The sequence below is a fragment of the Temnothorax nylanderi genome, unplaced genomic scaffold, assembly GCF_030848795.1.
Source record: "Temnothorax nylanderi isolate EJ_2023f unplaced genomic scaffold, tnyl_v1.0 TNYL_tig0049_pilon, whole genome shotgun sequence".
NCBI classification, from domain to species: Eukaryota; Metazoa; Arthropoda; class Insecta; order Hymenoptera; family Formicidae; genus Temnothorax; species Temnothorax nylanderi.
In genome coordinates this window covers 827,036-848,739 of record NW_027249111.1, presented here as the reverse complement: position 1 = coordinate 848,739, position 21,704 = coordinate 827,036, and the positions used below count along the sequence as shown (strand labels likewise).

General features: G+C 40.5%; 2 protein-coding genes across 2 annotated transcripts in view; one reads left to right on the top strand and one right to left on the bottom strand.

Moving 5' to 3' along the window:
- The window catches only part of LOC139772434 (kin of IRRE-like protein 1), a 346,418-nt gene that overhangs the window by 231,441 nt on the left and 93,273 nt on the right, over positions 1 to 21,704 (bottom strand). The window lies entirely within an intron of this gene.
- LOC139772435 (glucose dehydrogenase [FAD, quinone]) lies at positions 272 to 20,788 on the top strand. The gene is made up of 10 exons (XM_071706125.1): positions 272 to 429; positions 2,028 to 2,236; positions 14,282 to 14,410; positions 15,084 to 15,280; positions 15,738 to 16,097; positions 17,468 to 17,615; positions 18,084 to 18,401; positions 18,724 to 19,094; positions 19,742 to 19,836; positions 19,931 to 20,788. Exons 2-10 carry the CDS (start codon positions 2,029 to 2,031, stop codon positions 20,010 to 20,012), a joined length of 1,908 nt encoding a protein of 635 aa, XP_071562226.1. The 5' UTR covers positions 272 to 429; position 2,028; the 3' UTR covers positions 20,013 to 20,788.

The following is a 21,704-nucleotide window of genomic DNA, read 5'->3' as shown; positions in this document are numbered from 1 at the left end:
AACTACGTCATTGGAATTTCTAAAATCGCATCACTGCAGTGCACTTAGACTTTCAGTCGTATTACGCATCGTATTTCTTCGTGAAAAACTTAGGTGTCGTCGTGATCGTCCATCATTCATTAACGAGACGTATCTTTATTCCAGTAAAAACAAAAATTACACGGGACTTTTCCTTTCCTTTACGATCGCGCGGATTCATTGAAGTGATCTATGGTGGGTGTCTTCGGCGGGGAATCGGACTGCCAGAGTGGGAGATGAATTATAAAGTGGCGTTCTACGGTGAGAGGTCTGACAGTTACACTTTGCCCGTTTGCTGCACCAAAGCGACGCGTTGCACGTGCGAGCCTTGCTCGGGGTTACGTGTATACCGGAGTGCATCGACAAGAGATTCATCGAGAAGAGAGCTGTGCTCTCTCCAGCCAGTGTAACGTTAGTATCATTTATGTTTCATATCTCATGAGTCAGTCCGCGTCATTTCTGTGTCCTGACTTCTCCTCACCGATTCCGATTCAAGGCACCCGCGCCGCGCCGTTTTGATCTCCCTCGGCAACATGCGTTATCGCGATATCTAAACTGTACAACAGTTAACACTCGAGAACGCATCCCGCTCTCATAGAAAGGGTTTCGGAATATGGGAGCTTATCGATTCGTGTCTGCACCGCGGGCCCTATCGTGTTTTTCCTCTTTTTTCTCCTTTTTTTTTTGCACAATCTCGTGTTGTAGCTCGATTGCAATAAATCATACGCGCGTTCGCTATATATGTTCAACAGTTTGATGTGTGTACATTATAAATGGTGGACATAAAACGCGATCCCGTTCGTGTCATTCGTGATTCACGTGACCCAAGGGGGTTTCGACGTTACGAAATTAGCGCACGTTAATTAATGTCGGCACGATTTTTGAGATGCCCCCTCGCGCACCAGTGAAAGGAGTAATACGCGATTTTCGTACGGAGCACGAACGGCGAATTATGTAAATTGATCGCGGTAATAATTGCGCTTAGTCCGCGCTGCGCGACGACTCTTTGTGGGCCCGTATTTCGTTCCTCCGAGCGCTAATGCATGCGCGTAATGGCACAGAAAGGCAGTCGTGTTAATTAGGGATGAATTAATTAACACGCTCGGTTAATTACAACGCTATTAACTCCTCCCGCTAATTAAAGAGAATATTTATTTATGTTAAACCTATATCGCGCTTCTCCGTTGCGTGCATCGCCACGGACGAAGGCTTATGATAATGTCGCGATATAGACTGCTGTTTAAAAAATGAAGAATGAATAATTGATGTGCCTTAAACTCGAATGCAAAATATTGGGGACGTTAAAACGGCAGACTCCTCACTTAAAATTAAACGATATAGGTATACGGTCTTCTAGTTATAGCAGGTGCTTTTTCGCACCAAGTTTCTTGTGCGGGAAAGTGACTTTACGCGATGGTTTGGATATGGATGGTTCGGTCTCTGACTTTAATTAGCCGGCAACGGATATGAACATTAACTGTCTCTGAAAAAAAGAAAAACAAAAAACAAAACTAGAGATCGCGCGAAATACGAATACCGTAGTGACAAGCGGCTAGTAAACGCCAATTAAATATGATTTTGCACGATAGCGATAGTTGGAATTACGGGCTCACGTGTCGTCATGCGACGCGTAAATCGTGGCTTTACGTGGTTTCGCGTTATTGCGCTCCCATTGATCTGTTAAGTGTACCAAATATCGCAATCAATTTACGATCACGCTTTCGCCGTCGATCGTCTCTTTTTATACAATCGATAGATGCGCATGACGGGATAAACGTGACGATAACATTTAGAGCAACAACCATGATAGAGACATTCTGCATTCTGCTGCACGCCAGAATTATCAAGTGATAAAAACGATAGGAAAATTATCTTTCTTGCAGAGTGATGACATTATGATAAACAAATGCGTGAAGCAACTTTACAGAGGTCTATATCCTAACGTAATAATATCCTAGGATTATTATCATTCAACTGCAGACACTCTGTACGATAATCATTGTTCGCAGAATGTCGTATAATCTATCAGTTGGTCCAGCATGTCCGATTTCCCATCTCGGACCGAGCCTTACCCAAAGCTGTTCAGGATCACAGTATTTGACGTTTATGACGATTTTGGATATGCTCGTGCGATCCCAGGAGAAGATATCTCAATCCTGCGAGCGTGTAAGGTCGAGAAGTCCACCTGAATACTACTACGATTTCATCGTCGTCGGCGGTGAGTAAACAGATCTCAATTTATCCATGCGCATTCTTAAAGTGTTGCCGAGTTAGAAACTAATAATTTGAAATTTTCCCAGTAATTTATCAAATACTGTTCACGCTATCACGATAAAAATTGTTGTAAAAACTGTGCCGTAGAAGAATTGAGCATAAAGAAACCATTTTAAATAAAAAATATAAATTTGCGCCAATTCTTGATACTATTATTTTAGAGAATTATACTTCATATTCTAGAATCAATAACTTTAATATCGTAAAACTTGAAAAACGAGATCTCTTAGTTACGGCCTTTCAAAATACCGATGTATGTCGAAGTCAGGTTCATTTGTTATGCAATCAGCTATCGTACGACTCTTCTGATTACTCACATTAGTGAGAGTTTTTCTGATGAAGCTATCGTTCAGAAATTGTAGTTCCACAAAACGATTGGCAGAAGCTATTATTTTAATTAAGGATAAAAGTGTAATGGCTATTTACCACGTTGAAAGGAAGAGTCGAGGAAAGTAACGGCCGGTGATTTTCTAATGGACAAGTGAAATTGATCGACGTAATTGGAATGTATCCTTGTATGCTTCTTACGTACACGTGTGATCGGATAACCGGTTCGAGTATTGATTCGAGCGCATGATAACAATCAAGTCGGCCTTATTGGAGTAACGAACCGATGTATCGTGAAAATGTGCAAACAACAAATCATTTCGCTGATCAGCGCCGACCGTTACTTGGACGCGACTTTGCGAAAGGCTGCCGATTTCGATAAACAGACCAAAACGGCTCGGTTCACGGCGCAACGGAAGCTAGACGATAGCGCGGCTCGTAAATGCCGTTCATTATGTGTGAAAGTCAGCGAACCGCAGATTGGAAATAATAAAATAACGCGTAACCTTCAAACGAATAGAAATAGCTGCACGCGACGTGTCGAAATATCGCTCCATAACCCATTTTTCTTTTTTTTTCTTTTTTTTAGACAATGGAAAACTAATTCTAAAAACGGGAAGTGAAATGAAATGCATAATCTATAAATGATGGAGCATTAATAACTCAGGCAAATGTACGTGATTATTCGTAGTACTTGCACATTACTGTTACCCTATATATCTAGCAAATACTACTTTGATAATATAACACAATATACAATATAAACGGATATAATCGCGCGCTATCACGCAATGGTTCAATCGGTACACGATATCCGCCACCAAAATAGCATGATTGTGTTAATGAAATATTTACCGGGGATACATAATTCACTGGGAAAATGAAAAACAACTGATGTCCCGCTCGTAAATTTAACGATGTAGCATATATCAGGAGAATAACAATTCCTAGCGCATACACACAACACCACACAGACATATATGTACATAAAAAATATATTTTTTATCAGAACTTTTTTAACATGCGCGTTACTTAATGCTACCTCGAATGTTACAAACGAACGAGTTTCTCAGCTCGGGGACTAATTTTCTATACAATTAATACTTCTCGCTGTCGCTCGTTGTAACAGTAATAATGTGTAAACTCGAGAACTCGCGAGTGTTTTCCCCGCTGGGGAGAGCAAAGGATTAATAGTAAGTCTCTCGATGCACAGCGCGATATTCGTCCTGACTTTCGACATTTACATTCGACCGACGTGAGTGGAGTCTGGCTGTAAAGGAAAAAAAAGGGAGAAAGGAGAAGCATATAATTGAATATTTTAGTATGCGGTTGATAAAACCCGTCGCGTAAATCCCGTCCCGGAAATTCGCCGGTCGGGAGCGGACGATACCAAACTCGGGATCGAGCGATCGAAACTAATTTTCTTTGCTTCCCTTTCGGTGATTATTCTCGATAGGACTCCCGGGATATCCGGACGGGAAGATGGAATTTTTCAGTGACTCGACCGGTTATCCGGTCGCCGTATGGATGACCGCGCTTCGCGCTCGTAATATCGACCGACCCTCTTGCCCGAATTTTCCACCTCGCGAGAATCCCCGCTTACCCTGTAAGTAAGAATACCGCGACGTGTCGCAGAAAAAAAAAGACTAAAGATAGAATGAAAAAAGTCTCTCTTAGTTCCCTCGGATATTATTACGATATTTACAATTGCTTCTAATTAGAGACAGTCTGAAGTTACATTATGTAAGGATTTGTACGCGCGGTAGGTTTTTCCGAATAAACCTGTGTGTCGCCTAAGAGACGCGCGCCGGATGCAGAAATAAACGCATGCACCGAAACGTACCTGTGTGGAATGATTAATCGTTACGTCGTCGGTGACCGCGGGTGTATTACCGCGGAGGTGAGGAGAAAATATTAATAATACCGTCGCTGAGTAATTAGCGTGATGCTTATTAATTATTCCGTCAATGCCCGGTCGGAAGAAAGAAGCTCGCGGAATAATTATAATGGCGCAATGCTCGAAGCAGAAGTTGGGGAGCGGTAAAAGGGTCGACTCGACTGGAAAGGAAAGAAAATGGGTTTTGTCATTATCATTAGAGCTGAGCGGTACGCTGTCGCGATAAAGCTCCGTTGAATAAAATCCTGATATGAATAGTGCAGCGTAACGTGATGTAATTGAAATAATTGCAAAGATGTTGTAACATCTCACTTAAAAATATAAATTATGCTCAAAGCAAAACGGGAGGGGGGAGGGAGAGGTGAGACGCGAGAAATCTCGCGCGCGTCGAGAGAATCGAGGCAAAAGCTTATTATTCCGCCAACAGTCGACGTAAAGAATGATGAAGGTGCACTTGTAACAATCCGGAAAATAAGCGCCCTTTATCACTCCGGAGTCGCCTGAATGTGCAGAAGATGGATTAGAAAATCAAGATAAAACACCGGTTCTCTCTCTCGCGGGAAAAAACGCAAAGTGAGCAAAATGAATACCGCCGATATACCCCGGCTGTTTATGTGATCCGTAAACATAGTTTCGTGTATAACGCAAGATCTAAACCTCCCGAAAAATCCATTCGAATAACAAATGTTTTTCGCGCAACGTTTATTTCACATTCCCGTTGTACAGCGAAAGGAAAAAAAAATGTTGCGCGCGTTCTCCGATGAGAAACGAAGAAATACGTATGAATAAATATATTCAACGTAACGCATTAGCAAATGAAATAATCGCTATAAAACGTTTTACAACATTGTATGCTATAACTCCTCCCCCGTCCTCTGCTCTCCGTAACCGGAATAATGAAAGAGCAGGAAACATTTTCATGCAGCGTAGCATCCGCAGCAACAATAAATACACAATTTTTACGAATTGTTCGCGAAAATTTAACAAGCTATTAAAGCACTAATTAAAAAATAATTGGGAATAGTGCGCTCGGCAAGATCGACAGTTCACAGGAGAGGAAGGCACCTGGTGCTTGTCTCGCAGCGAATTTTCCGCCTCCGTCAAACGAAACGGAAAAAAACACTATAAACCTTCCGGTGACGTTTACATGTTTACCATGGCCAAACACAGTTATCACGAGTCGTCGCCCGTGGCCCACGGCTGGTAATTGTTATTTGTCGTTTACAGGAGCACGGCGCGGCGCGATCTCGCTGGTGAAAATGCAATTCGACGCGCATGATCGTTCCTACGCACCGCGTATCCCGTTCGGATGCGATATTAATACAGACCGTTATTTATTCGGTCGCGAGGTGCGTGATTATTGCATCATTAATTTAATTACCGTCCCCGTGCCGCGCCAACCCTGCCTCTCTCTCTCTCTTTCTCTCTCTGCCCGGGTACCCCCGTGTCCCCTCTGTCGAAACCGCCGCGTTCGACGCGGACCGTCGCGTCATTACACCGACGAAGCTACGTTCCATTATTCCATACGTTCCTGTCCCGGCCTGTCGGGACATATAAATCCTCGAAGGTGGTAAAATTCGTTGGGAGAGAAACAGAGAGAGATAGAGAGAGAGAAGGGGGATTGGGATGCAGATCGCCAGCGCGAGCGATGCGAAGAGGACGGTGCATAATGTGATTTAAACGGCTCAACGAATTTTATACGCTCTTTGCATTTCGGGATAATTCGTACCGGCGACGCGATCGCCCATGCGCGAACGCGCCCGACCGTCCTGCATTTTGTTTATACATTTTGGTGATCTGTCGCAGCAGCTCGTTAATATGCGACGACGACTGCAGCGGGAGCTGATATTGGCGAATTATTCATGGAGGCCGAGTCGAGACGGAATGCAAGTGATAATTTTTAAGAGGGAGAAACGAGAGACAGCTGTAATTCGGAACTCGGCCTCCTTGAAAAGTGAAAAGCGGGACTAGAAGCGGCATTAGAAAAATTAATTTGGATGAAGAAAACAATAGATACAGCAAATATTGTTGACCTATGCTACTTTTTTATTTAATATATATGAAGATTATACTAAATTGTTATATTGGTATTTTCATGTGGATGATGGATGCGCAGCACAATATATCTGGCAAACTAATAAGTATGATCTGTATCTTTGGCAACCCCATGCATCTGCAGACCCCAAGTTTGCAATTTTTCACGGCAATAACCAGGCAGAGAGATCGCCCGTGTTTTTCTCTCGACGGGGCGCGACTTTTCCCCCCGCATTTTTCGCCGATCAAACACGACTGCCTGCGCAGCTAGAAAATAAAACGGCGGCCGAGCGGAATAAACGTGCATCATTCTGCATCTGCAACGCGTCAAAACGCGACGCGCTAAATATTGTCGGAAAAGTCGGCGCTAGACGCGTCGAAATCGATACGCTCCCGGCGGAGATAAAGATTTCTCCCGGCCCCCTCGGCTTCATTTTAATAATTAAATATCGGATCTTGAATGAAATATTCACACGATTTTAATATCCGCCGCGCTACATGCATTTCCCAACACTCGCGAATCGCGTACAGTAATTTATACGAATATCCGAGCGCAGCTGTAAATGATATAGCCACTGACGTCTCTTTGACGTGTTTTTTCTTTTTTTTTAAATAGGTTGCATTTTTTCATTAACATATTGCATTTCTCGAATTTTTAAATTATTCTAAATTTCAAAATTTGACTATCGGGTTTCAAATGTACAATCATTTGAAGAATCATTTAGTAGGGGAAACGTTAAACTTAATTTGCTAAATCGAATAGTTGATAATTATATGTTAAATATTCCATGTATGAAAATGTGAAGACGAATATCTCGACAGAGGTGACATTATATAAATACGCTATTTTACACTAGCGAGTTTGTATCGTTTATTCATGTCTTATAAATAAGTATACTTAAAGTATATAATTATGTTCTCCCACACATACGCGCACCAACGCACCAACGCACGTCACGATCGTCGAGACTTGTTTTCTAGATGAGTACAAATTGCGATCTGGGATCTCACGCGCCGCTCGTTTCCTATTACGAGTTATTTCCAATCGCGCATATAGCGATCAATGAGTCACGTATTAATGTCAGCGTCGGCGATTGACGGGTCGCATAAGTACGGATATACGAGTATACCAGGAGGACGTACCGGCATTGCGCATGATGACCTGAATAAATTGGTTTGATTTTGGAAGCGGAAGTGTAGCGATACTATACCTCGTTCGATATTAACCGCTCGACCGCTATCGTTATGTCTCACGTAACACTATCTGTCGAGGAAGCTCGTAGACGAACCGCGAGAATAGCACGTACGTTGTAAGGAAGCAAGTGTAGCGTGGCGCATACGTAAAATCGGGAAACGAGCGAGATCAGGCTGAGAAGGGGAGAAGAGAAGGTGTACTTTGGTTTCTTCGCGCGGCGATAAATCACGGACCCTTGACCGAGAAGCCGCGACGATACGCGCGACGTAAATGGCGTCTAACGATAAGCAAACTGTCGGGTGCGAGCGAGTTGGCGTGGTCGTAAAGATACGAATCGACGAACGCGGTAGCGCGAATGTTTTGCACACCGCGTGCACGGTGACGAGCGAAACCACGCGAGAGGCGAGAGACACGATATGTTCTCGGTGCTCGTACCCGTGCCGCGCCGTGGCGATGCTCGCGTAATCTCGAAATTCCTCCGCGATTCCAGCGGGGGATACGTCGTACGCTCGTACACACGTACGTTTTGACTTCGTACGAAATCGATCGTGACGGAGATCGTGGACAGCATTATAGGAGAAATCGTGGAGAACCGGGAAAAATCAGCGAACATTCGTTTGTTCGTTCACTTGCGCACTCATCAGGCGATGCACGAGTGCATCGGACTCCTTTCAACGCACGCACATATGCGCGTTGTACGTCGCTTACGTAAGAGCGGGTCGTTACTGTCGGGACAGAACTACGATTTCACCTGCTGTTCTCTCCCTCTCTCTCTCTTTCTCCTTCCTTCGTGTATCCGGTCTCGTTCGAATGCAGTCGCATTACAGTTGCAGGAAGGATGGGAAAGAGGAGGAGGAGGAGGAACTCCCGTGACGTGCAAAAGGAGGAAACCAGCCGGCACATGGGCTGGGATTATCGTTGCTCGCGGATTATCACGGATATTTAGAGAGACCCGGCTCGCCGGCTATATCCTTCTCCTCTCTCTCTCTCTCTCTCTCTCTCCTTGTGGTCGTGGAAATAACAAGCCGAGGAACATTCACGTTGCGACACGTAAATTAGGCTCTCCGTTTTCTGGCATTTTTGCAGCCACGACTTAAAAGCGGCATGCACGCTTTTTGCCCGCGGTCCCATTGATATTGGAATTATTCGATGAACGTTCCACTTATCGCTCCAGTCATCATACACGAGATCTAATAATACCACGAGTAATCTAGAGAAGTATTATTATTGTGTGGAAACGCAATTTTTTTCCTTTTTTACTTCCTACACTAGCAGCTTAATATTTCACGTAAGATAGTTAGTAATAATTGAACGATTGGCATATACTTAGGTATGACGAAAGTCATCTATCACATTTGGATCTCGTTGAAATGATCATGACAGAATTAGCGGATTATTTAATAAATATGCAGGTAATATATATAGCATGTTATTATTTATTTACGTGAATATTCATTAATAATCGTTTATCGAATTTGGGTTAACTGGGTTATCTATTTTTATTGGTTTCAGGCAAGCAAATAAAAATAAATAAATACTGTGAGCTTTAAAAAGAATTGATAAATTTTGAATTTTGAATTCTGCAAAAAACTGAAGATTACTTAATATTGAAAAGTTACATATGCGAATAATAATTTATCTGAGTTGATAAAAAAATGTTTAATTGTAACAAATATGATGTCAATTATACTGTAGTAAAAAGACAATTTGTTGCAATAGCGGCAACCCCATTCGTTCACCAACAACTTTCATGAATAGTATTTCATATCTTGGCCTTCAGAGATTAATAAAAATAATCAGTGTCCAAGAATTCCACGTCTCGTAACAGCAATTCCCGCGATCTTTATTACCAACGAATGCCGTTGTCAGTTGACTTTATTAAAATTCCTAACGGTGCTAAAGAGTAGAATACTTTGGTTAACGTTACACAAAGCTAGGACGTCATCTCCCACGTTGAAACGTCATATTTCTACTTACGTCTTCAACATCTCTCATAAATTGCGCTTACAAAGAGCTGTCAACAAGTGCTTAGTTGACTCGTTATCTTGTTTTATATAAGTATATACATATATATAATTTTAATTTCGTAGAGTTAATAATTTAATATTTCTTTTATTAAAAAACTCAATTTTATTTATTATTCACTTTAATCATAATCTCATTTATTCTTAATTGCATTTCCGGCAGTTGTATGTAATATTCGATAATCGATCGTTAACGTACGCTCATGTAAATATTCAATAAATTAAAATTTTTTAATTAAAACACACATTTAATATACACAGAGAATAAATTACTGTACATGCAACTGAAATAGCTAGTAGTAAGACCATGTTAGCTTTCGAACGGGCATCGAAAGAATATTTTTTCAACGCTCTGGGGCGCAAACGTGCCGTACGGAAAATCGTGCGGAAAGAAGTACTATACTGTCGTGTCACTGTTCGCGGGTGTTACTACTTTACTGATTCTTCCTGCGAGAGAGAGAGAGAGAGAGAGAGAGAGAGAGAGAGAGAGAGAGAGAGAGAGAGAGAGAGAGAGAGAGAGAGAGGCTGAACGGATCGCGAATATCGAAAAAACGGCGACAAGAACGATCGCGATCGGACGCAGTCTATTTTCCGCGCTGTTGCTCTGGGAGCGGGTCGCCGTCGTCGTCGAGCCGCGCGGGGAAACGTGAGGAAACGGAGAACAATCCCGGTGCGCAATGGGGAGAATATTACCATTCGAATGAGACAGACATTTGAATGACATTCTTGCACGCTCATTAGACAACATATTTTTCTTAATCTCGGTCGAATCATGTTATACGGAAAATGCAAGAAGAAATGTACAGGAAGGACAAGACCAGATTTTCTAAGAAAAAACTGATGTTTAGAGGTATAGATATTAACAGCTAAATCAACTGTCATCCGTATGAACTGTCATCCGAGGAAACTGAAATATTTTATTATTTCTACAAAGAGAAAATTAGTACAAAAAAAGATATATTCATCTTTTATTAACGATATTTTAATTTAAGCAGGAAAAAGGCCACTGTATTAAAAAATAATGGTACTAATAGACGTACATACTTTAATAGAGATGAAAAATTCATATAGGTTTTTTAGTTTTCATGTGAGTTAGATATTCTAGACACTTATTTAAAATTTACTTTATTTAAATAATAATATGTCCAATTATATTCTATTTGAGCATTTACAGCGGATAAAAAGTGAGAGATTTGCGCGGTTTATTTTTACTGGATATTTTTGTAGAGAAAGAACATGCTATATACTATAAATATGTTTTATTTAATATACTAATATAAATCGTGTCACGATAAAGCTATTTTGTGATAATATCTTTCTGTTCTGCATAAAGTTATTTCTAAGCTAGGTTATGCAAATATTCTTTTTGGCCATTAATATATTCCTAGAACAATGTAATTAACATAAATTCAATTCGTATTCGCGTTTGCTTACTTTAAAGTACGTGTACGGAAAGTTTGTCCGGAAGAGGAAGTAATTTTCCTTATTAATTGCTGAATTCAAAGTGGTTCTCATAAAGGAGCTAATTATAGACATCGTTAAGCTGATTTAGCGCGGATAAAATTCCTCCTGGTTTGTTCCGACATGGCGTCAATATGAAAATTCTTCTAGAAACACGCGGGACAGTGCTTAAAGGTCGCGGCGCGGCATCAAGCTCAACTAAATGACTAATTATCGAGAGACGAATTTGGCGCGTGCCCGCGTGACTCACTCGCGCGAACTCATGCCGGCGTATTTTTCTTCCTTCCGGGACTTTCTTCTTGCTTCTATTTGTGGATAGAAGAAGGAAAAGAACCGGCGGTTTCGCCGCGTAACTCGTTTTTCTACAAACGATAGCGCCGTGCCTTCTCGAGCACGCTGCAAACACGTTTAACAACCATCGATTGAAATATCACGAGTATTTCACCGAGCGAAAGAGGAAAAAGCGGCGAGATCGGAAATATTTCATCGCACGAAGACTGTAGCTGAATACGAATATATAAAAAAGAAAATAAATCTATAAGTTTTATATTTAATACAGTTAAAACATGTGCAATTTCCCAGACAGCACGTTACCGCGGCTGTGGTTAAATAAATATTTATCCGCCTTGTATTATAAATATAAAATTCATGGATGTGTATGAACAAGAGGTGGAAACTGACTTGCGGAAGTAATCTTGTTGAATATGCATTAACTGTCTCGTTCCCTCACCTATATATCTTATAACGTGATCAGTCGTTTCATAATTCACGAGAAATCTGGTACATAAATAGAAATGTCAGGGTCTAATAGAAACAAAAATAGAAGTTACGTAAATGACACAATGATATTAAAAAACAACTAATATCTTTAATTAAAATCTCGAATACTGTTTATGCAGCGGTATAAAATTAGGGAAAAAGGGAAGAAAATTTATATAAATTATTTGTACATATATTTTAACATGTGGCATGAGAGATGTACTGTTATATATGTTCAAGTTTGAGCACGTAAACGCGTTTGCTTTTCAGAGAAGTTATTTTTCCTCGTTTGATAACGACTTTTATCAAGTATACCATTACGAGCGACCGGAAAGGTTCGTTTACATTGTTGCAATATTTTGGTGTCATGCAAATAATGCGGTTCGGAGCCATGCACCGATATGCAAATCTCAGCTATTTATGCCAGATATACAGATTGATTTTTACGATGCGTTTTGATCTCTATTAAGAAATTATCATGATTCGTTCGGTCGTAAAAATATATTCCTCTTCTAAATAACAGAAATGAAAATTTCTCGCTCGAAAAATTCTCTCCCGTTGGCTCCTCGTCGATGGAGTTCGTTATGCCGAGACATTTATCAGCTTCACTAATAGAAAGAAAGTGACTTAATATGAGGGGCAATCAAATTGCGCTCGCGCGTTCACCGCAAAATTAATCTGTAAAAACGCCGGGCGCGTAAGCGTATTCATGCACACGGAAATGTCCATTAAGTCAGGAAAGAAAGCATTTGTATTTGGCCGTTGTACGCAAGCCCGATTTACATGGATGTAATTATGCGCGATCGACAAAGTAGGGCAGGCAAATCGTATTACGCAAGTGGCAGTCACCGTAACGCGATTTGATACACATGCGGAAATGCTAATTGAATTTCTTGATTAGAATATCCCGGCTGTAATCTGTAATATCTGCGGGAAAATAGAATTCGATTAACGCGATTCCGTTGTAAGCGACGGACCTGCGAAACGTATTTATGTCGCATGGAACGCGTATCTCACGGTCCCGTTGAGTTAATCTGTCCAATTAATTGGACATTAAAAATGGAAGAAAAATAAACGTAAATTCCCCCTGTCGTTATGTTTATTGTCAATACGCTGCAGCAAAATAATACATTTTCATGTATGATGAAACAACATTATTGAAGCTCCTGCATTATTGTACTTGCGCTATACGGGCGTACAAATTATGCCAGTCGCGTGACCGTTTCAAACGAACGTCGCCGATAATGCGGTGACATTCGCAAATCTCGACTGACCACGCGAACGCAGAGGCCTCCGCTTATGGGAACGCCTGTTTCCATCCTATTCGTGAAAACCTAAATTAACAATTCATTTGTCCGGCACAGAGTTGCGAAAGCATCGCGATAAGATGCTTTATTTAAATGGTCCAAGCATGTTTTAGAACTTACGCCTTACGCTGTTCGCAGTGTTCTAGTTAAAAGTACAGGCATGCAAATAAACTGACGTAATATCCTGCAACCGACTAAAGATGCAAAACCCAGAATTAGAAATAGAACGTCGAATAAATTTATACACCAACATAAAATATCAAGATTTGACGTGTACATACAATATTTCTCATATGTGTACAAATAGCATATAATATTTATTGCATATCGTATTACGTGACTTGGTAATTTCGGAAAGATCCGTTTTGGAAAAGCAGAGAAATATTTAAATCAACAAAGAGACCAGCACAGAAAAATGTACACGGCTGTGATCACTTAGCTCTTGGCGAACCATTGTCAAGGCCTTAACCACCAGCTTTCCACTGCGCCGTAGACAAGCCTTTTCGTAACAATTGATAAGATCGTAATAATAAGCCGCGGCGCCAAATTACGTATATCCGGCGATAGTCGATTAACATAACAATCTGAAGCTATATATTACGTCCTTACGTCAACACGATAATCACCATCGAATGGTGACTTTTCAACTGTTATCGGACGCACAGAGCTCTTCCTGTGTGGCTTTCCTCACGCCTATCATTAAGTGAACATTGGTATACGGACGGTGAGAGAGGAAGAACGATCCAGCGGCGATAAAGCCGCGATTTATCGGCCGATGATGGATCTAATCGCGAAAAAAAGTTAATTAAGGTCGCGCAGATGCTTTCCTTCCGGCGAATGTAATTATAGCGCGGCGTTTCACCCGAAACCTGTTTCTTCCGCATCGCCGCCGCGCGCCGGTCGCGGATGCATTTTTCTCGAACCGTAGCCGGTTTCGCGCTGAATAACGATAGGACTTTAATGACTTTTGTCGCTTCGGAATTAGGAGGATCAGCCGGTGCCGTGGTGGCGTCTAGACTGAGCGACATACCGGAATGGAAAGTTTTGTTGCTAGAAGCTGGCCCGGACGAACCACCGGGTGCCGAGGTTCCCAGTATGGTGGCAATGTTTCTGGGTAAGTTTCAATTGGACCCTCCCTGTATACACAGCGCCGCTGTTCTGTTATCTACACCACGTTCAAACCTCGCGATAATGAGTAATTAGGGTACTTACAATCTAGGATCAGTTTTGATTTTTACTTTGTCGTTCAACATGGAAATGAATATCAAAATTATGAGATAGAAAATGCACGAAAGTTTTTTCGCCCTTGATTCATTTTGATTCGATTATTCCCTGTGGAATATTTCTGTAGAATAACCTTCTTTCATTTTTAATGTTCGTTAATTATGCTGTAAAATAAAACTTTAAATGTGTCTGCTTAAAATTCAATAAGAACTAATATATTATCATTTATTAGCATCTCTGAAGCTTGATTTTAATCGGGACGCCACGCGTTTAATTCAACGATAATTTTATTAAAAGAGAATCGATGTCAAATTAGTTACGATAAAATCTGTCGAGATGTGATAGAACGACTCATTGTCAGTGAGTATAATATTTAAGATATCCGCGGATCTGGAATAACGCGAATAATCATATCGCCTTTATTTAAAATACGAGTGTTTCGAGCACCTCCGAGAGGAAATTGCTGCAATGCTCATCTGGAATCTATACCTATTATTGCAAATGCTGTTACTATCCGTTGCGGGCTTTACGCATGTTAAACGATCTGACAATTTTACCGATAGGATCTGACATTGACTGGCAGTATCAAACCACGAACGAGATGAACGCTTGTCTGTCAACCGGCGGATCCTGCAGTTGGCCGCGCGGTAAAAATCTAGGCGGGACGTCCGTCCACAATGGTATGATGTATATCCGGGGTCACGCGAAAGATTTTGACAATTGGGCGGCCATGGGCAATCCTGGATGGAGTTGGCGCGATGTAAGATCCCATAAACCCATAAACCTGTCCTGACGGACTATAATATTCAAGTGTTTTGGATAATATAAATTCGGGCAAATTAATTTTAGCCGTGAAAAGCGAAATTAGTCTAAAACATTCAGACTCCGTCTCTTTAGATTGCAAGACTTGTAATCTCAAATGAGATACTATGGGGAATAAAAGATACAAACTACTGTTTCAAGTATGCAATCGTTCAGCCATAACTTGTCGAACTTGTAAAAAGTATGTTATAAAGTATAAATTATAGTATCATTAGCATATGCCCTAACCATGGTATTGCAAGTCTCGCTATTTTATAAAATAATATCTAGGAAGTGAAAGTTCTGTCAGTATATTTTTTCAAATATCGATCGCTAAAAATTTTCAACTCCGGGATATTTAAAGAGATCGAATGTGAAAAATACATTCGCAAAAGATGATGGCTGATTTTGTTTAGGTCTTGCCATATTTTATGTGCTCCGAGAACAACACGGAGATCCACCGAATTGGTCGCAAGTATCATTCGACCGGTGGTCTGTTAACCGTCGAACGGTTCCCGTGGAAGCCTGCAATCGCGGACGATATCCTCGCGGCGGCGGTCGAAAAAGGATACCCGATTAGCGAGGACCTGAATGGCGACCAATTTACAGGATTTACTGTGGCTCAAACTACAAGCAAAAGTGGTGTCCGAATGAGTAGCGCCTCGGCGTTCCTCCGACCGATACGGCATCGGCGCAATTTGGACATCTCCCTAAATGCCACCGCCACGAAGATCATGATCGAAAATAACAAAGCTGTTGGAGTAGAATTTTATCAAGTTAGTATACGCATTTATGTTCTCTTAATTTGCCAGCGGTGACACAAGAAGCGTACTTCATCATTTTATTATCACGCATTAAAGGTTTATTAATATTTAAATACGTATTTAACAATTATTCTAAATTTTAATTATTATTTCTATTAATTAGTATATTATTATGAAATATGACATATGTGTCGGCAACTGTCCCAAAAATTAGAAATTTCGTTTAATAAGAAATCATTCTATTATAACTCGTTAAATATTATTTAATGATTCATAATTTAATTTAAAATCTAATTTAAAATGGATATCTATTCCATTTTAAATTTTTAATATAAGTAAAAAGAGATATGGGATGAAATTTCAATTTATATCATCTTTCAAGGTGGTCAAAAATGTATCACTTATTTCAGATTAATAATCCAAATTGTTATATAATTGCAGCAATATTATCTATAATATCCTATTTTCGAATACTCGAGGGTCGCATAATTGACAGATATAATTTTTATGGCTACCGGAAATTCTGCTTGTCACGATATCGCGGGCAAAAGGTTTTTATCCAGTCGAGAGTTACAGAGAAACCCGCTGCAACTTTTATTAATACGCTGAATACGTCACGCTCGAAAAATCTGTATCATGCACGAATGGGAATTTGCCGAGGGTCTTATTTTATTGTTTTAGCTATATTAAGATACAACGCTCTAGTAATCGTGCGCAGAAGTTGCACGATGCAAAATCATTTTCATGGATATTAAAAACATTAGTTTTTGTCCTTTTCGCTGGAGTTTTAAGTTTTTCGTGTATAAAATACCAATAATTATGTAATAGCTGATAGCTCATGCGCAGGCAGGTATCATATAATAGAGTCACTTATATGAGTATTAAAAAGATCATTTTTATCTCACTCGCTGAAGTTGGAAGTTTTTCATGTGCAAACCAATAATTACATAATGGTATAGTCCACGGATATCGCATAATAGAGTCACTTTCACGGGTATTAAGAGGATGATTTTTATTTTACTTGCTGCATTTATGAGTTTTTCATATGCGAATCAATAATCAATTTGTCCTAGTTTATCTGATTTAACTGACGCCTTTAGATATTCGCGAGTTATATATATATACATTTAAAGGTCATACTCTTAACTTAGATCTTGATTTAGTGTTTTCATTAATTGATCGTAACACATGACGCAAATTAAATACCGCAAAATATACACGTTGTTGGAAGTAGGCGAGACATAATATGATGATATCGCGCAGCATCGGGGAACTTTGCTTTTTGCCGAAGCGGTTACCGGCACTTAGACGCGAAATCAAGTTCGCGCTCTAAAGCGCGTCAGTGAGTTTGGTGATGTGAGTTTCAATGAACGCATCTTCAGGATGGTGAACTTCGAGTTGCCCGCGCCACAAAGGAGGTAATCGCCTCCGGTGGTGCCGTAAATTCGCCTCAACTGTTGCTACTCTCCGGAATCGGGCCGAAGGAACATCTGCAGGCGGTGAACGTCACAGTCGTCAAGGATCTTCCAGGTAAGCGATCCATTCATCGTACATAAGTCATTATGAATAAGACGATGTATCTTCCCAGAGAAAATAATAATCCGCCGACAGAATTTAACGTAATTTACCGATGACGCACAAAAGTTTATTATTCGATTCGCAATTCTGCATTACGACACAATATCAAGTCTCTTCCCAGAAATAAACTTAACAAAGAGCCTAACGGCAATTTTGCGCTATTGAAAGAGAACTAATTAGGCATTGAAGAAAATTAGTTCTTAGATTCTTCGGAGTATCTTATTTAAAGTACAACCGAGATTAATTCTCGCGGATATAGGTGTGAACGTCTACGTTAATTACGAAAAGCGGAAAGTTTTCGTTCTTATTGAACGTAATTGACGGAAACGAGCGTCGAGTCGACGTTCGGCCGGATCACCGACAGGAATTATGCCAAAGTCGATAATTGCGTTTTTAATCGATCGGACCATTTTGCCCCAGGTGTTGGAGAGAACCTGCATAATCACGCGTCGTACACTTTATCGTGGACCATCAATCAGCCGAACCTGTACGACCTGAACTGGGCGTCCGCCGCGGAATATATCGCTTTCCAGAAAGGACCGATGTCATCGACTGGTTTATCGCAATTAACCGGGATGCTATCGTCGGCCTACACGACGCCAGATCATCCTGATATCCAGCTGTTTTTCGGTGGCTATCAGGCGGCCTGCGCAACCACCGGTGAAGTGGGTGCCACCATGAACGGCAACGGTCGCAGTATCAGCATGTCGCCGACGATGACGCACCCGCGGAGCAAGGGTGAGTGAACGTAATTAGCCCGAAGTATCGGACTTCTGTCCGCAAAAATTAGCTAATTAGATGGTAATTTCGATGAATTTATCATCGATCACCGGCACCGTACCAAAATTCCACCCGTAATTTAATGTAGGAACGATAGGATCGGCTCGCCCGCGCACGCGCGACCGTGGTTATCACCGAGAAAATTTCTCTACAAATTGATTAATCAATGCTCCCGCGTTATGTCCCGCGTTTTATGCCATGAAATTTCGGCGATTTTCGACAGTCAATGTTTGGCGCGTCAGCGTATCGTTCCGTCGCCGATAAACGAATTTGACCACAGGGCAGCTGCGTCTCGCCAGTAACAACCCTTTCGCGAAGCCGATCATCTGGGGTAACTACTTCAACGATCCTATGGACGTGACGATCCTCGTTGAAGGTATCGAAGTCGCGTTATCCCTCGCCAATACCAGTGCCATGGTCAAGTACAATATGACTCTGAACAATAGACCGTTGCCCGTGTGCTCTCAGTATCCTTATCTGAGCAAGGAATATTGGGCCTGCGCCGTGCGTCAAGATACCGGCCCAGAGAATCATCAGGCAGGCTCCTGCAAGATGGGTCCGCATAACGATTCCATGGCCGTAGTCGACAATCGATTGAGGGTATACGGCATCAGGAATCTCCGGGTGGCCGACACGTCCATTATGCCGCAGGTAGGTATCTTCTGCAATCGCGGGAATATCGCGAGTGTTGATGCGTTTTTTCCTTCCTTTTTTTTGTTTTCTACTCTAAGCACTTTCCGACAAAGATAAACGATCATTAGCGAGGATCGCGAAACATTCGAATTTTTTCGTTGCAAAGATCCTCCTTTACGATTAACGCACTATTATCGTTCAGGTGCACATTCATCATTAAGTTTTTAGTCATTCGTTGGGATTCCCCATTACGTAAAGCGTCCATTTTAGACGATCTATAATTCGTGTCAAAATTCAGAATATTTTATAATTTTATCAAAATATACAGCATAAAAATATACAGCATACAAATTATAAATAAGAATGCGCCAGATCTTTAAAATTTGATCTGAGCGAATTATAAGTCGTCTAAAACGAGATTGATAAATTTCACGCTTTCACGCGACGACGTCAATTTGATAATATACTTTAATCTACATTAGTCATTTCTTTTTAGTCATTTCTAATTCAATATTTCAATATAATTTTTATGATAAAGGAAAATCTCATTTCATATATCTATAAAAATTTATAAAAGCTCTATAAAAGATATAAGATTCTTCTAATCCTAATTCGTCAAAACTAAAAGAGAAGATGTAGACGCGAATATGTGATTGCTTTTCAAGGTAACGTCCAGCAACACGGCAGCCCCGGCCATGATGATCGGCGAAAAGGCGGCCGCGTACATCAAGTCCGACTGGGGCGTTGCCGGTACACAATGGTACGGGAAAGAACCTTGCCCCATATGGAAACACAACCATCATGGGAGGCACCATTACAACAATTAGTCACCAGCAATTTACCATGTTTCCTAGTTCACACACGACGATCGACAGTACGCTGGACCTATTACTTTGGGGGATCAAGTACATCGACTGGGATCAGGCTATATGGTAGCCGGGCTCTACGATCTATCTAGTCTCTTATTGCATCCATCAATGCGTTTTCCGCAGCCTAAGAAAGTCGGCGAGAACGCGACCAAAGGCGAGGACTCTCTGGAAGATTCCCGTAGGCTGCGATTTCCTTTCTCTTCGGTATGATCGAGCGATCGAGCTGGACTTGCTCGTTCGATCGCTCGAGCGCTACGTTAGATTATGCTCAAAATTATGCCAACGTGCAATTATATTGTTACTAACGCAGAGATTCGAACGACTGAAGACAGTCGTCGTCTCGCTGTACCGCCATGTCTTAATTTTCAGTTAAGAATCTCCTAAGATTGTGCATCTCGTAGCGTCTTGGCTGTCAAGAGATCCGTTATCAATTAATTAGCCATGGCGCAACGCGAGCGCAAATCTCCGTACAACTTACGAGTATTGTTACTATTATTGTTAATTCCTTAAACAAGCTATAATTTCCTATTGTTTTTAGTTACCGTATGCACCAAGAGTTTAGATTAAAAAGTTTAGATGTACATATTATGATAACAATCTCTTTCAATACTGCGTTCATATTCAATAATTGTGGTATATAATAACACCCATGGATGTCCTATTAAAATAATGACCAAAGACAGATTCTGGTACCTGGTACACCAACCACCAAAAACATAGTAATTAATAGTTTTAAAAAATATGTAAAAAAATGAAATGGATTATAAATATGGATAGCTCGGCCGTTCTCAGAATGTTCGAGTGTAAATCAAAATACTGTAAATAAATAAGATTGCATAGACAGCAAGTAGATACAAAAACATATAATATAGCTCGCACACACACCCATTTCCGATAATCCGTTCCTACGATGCTATTATGAATTGCATTTACGTGTCATAAATGAATGCAATAATCGTGAGTAAGTGCGATAATCGAAATCTTAAAATAAACGAAATATAGGCTCTCCTGAATAAATCAAATAAAGGGAAGCGAGAGAGGCAATCGGAGCCACGCGCGGTAATTAATGCGCAATCAAATAATAGTCAATAATAAAATATATTAGTTAATACAAATTCGGACGTTTTGACACTTTTTTTGTGTCATCTCTTCAGCATATAAATTTTTATGTATTATTTTCATTTATACGCTGAAGAGATGACACAAAAAAAGTGTCGAAACGTCCGAATTTGTATTAACTAATATATTTTATTATTGACTATTATTTGATTGCGCATTAATTACCGCGCGTGGCTCCGATTGCCTTTCTCACTTCCCTTTATTCGAAATCTTAAATAAATGATTAATTAACTAAAGGCTCTCGATATTAAAATTAACGAGTAACAAGGAAAAGTGGGCTTTGAGAGTCAAACACAATTAGATAACGTTATGTAATGTTTATTAATTATTTAATACAAGTTATAAATCGTGCGTTTCAACTCTACTTTAAACTATTTTCAGCGAGGCGGTGATAGATATAAATAATCTCAAGCTTTCTGACGAGCATAAGGTGAGTATTTAAAAACTGAATATACTATATTTTAAGAATGCTCCTGTCGGAAAAATTTTTCTCAAATTATCATCCTTAATTGCAATCGAGTTATGTGTACAATAACGAAAATAAAGAATAATGGCATGTTTTCGTATATTGTTGCGCTTAAAGGCTCCTCATTAATTAATTTTAACCGTTTAAGTCAACGGTTGACAGCCGAGCGAATTA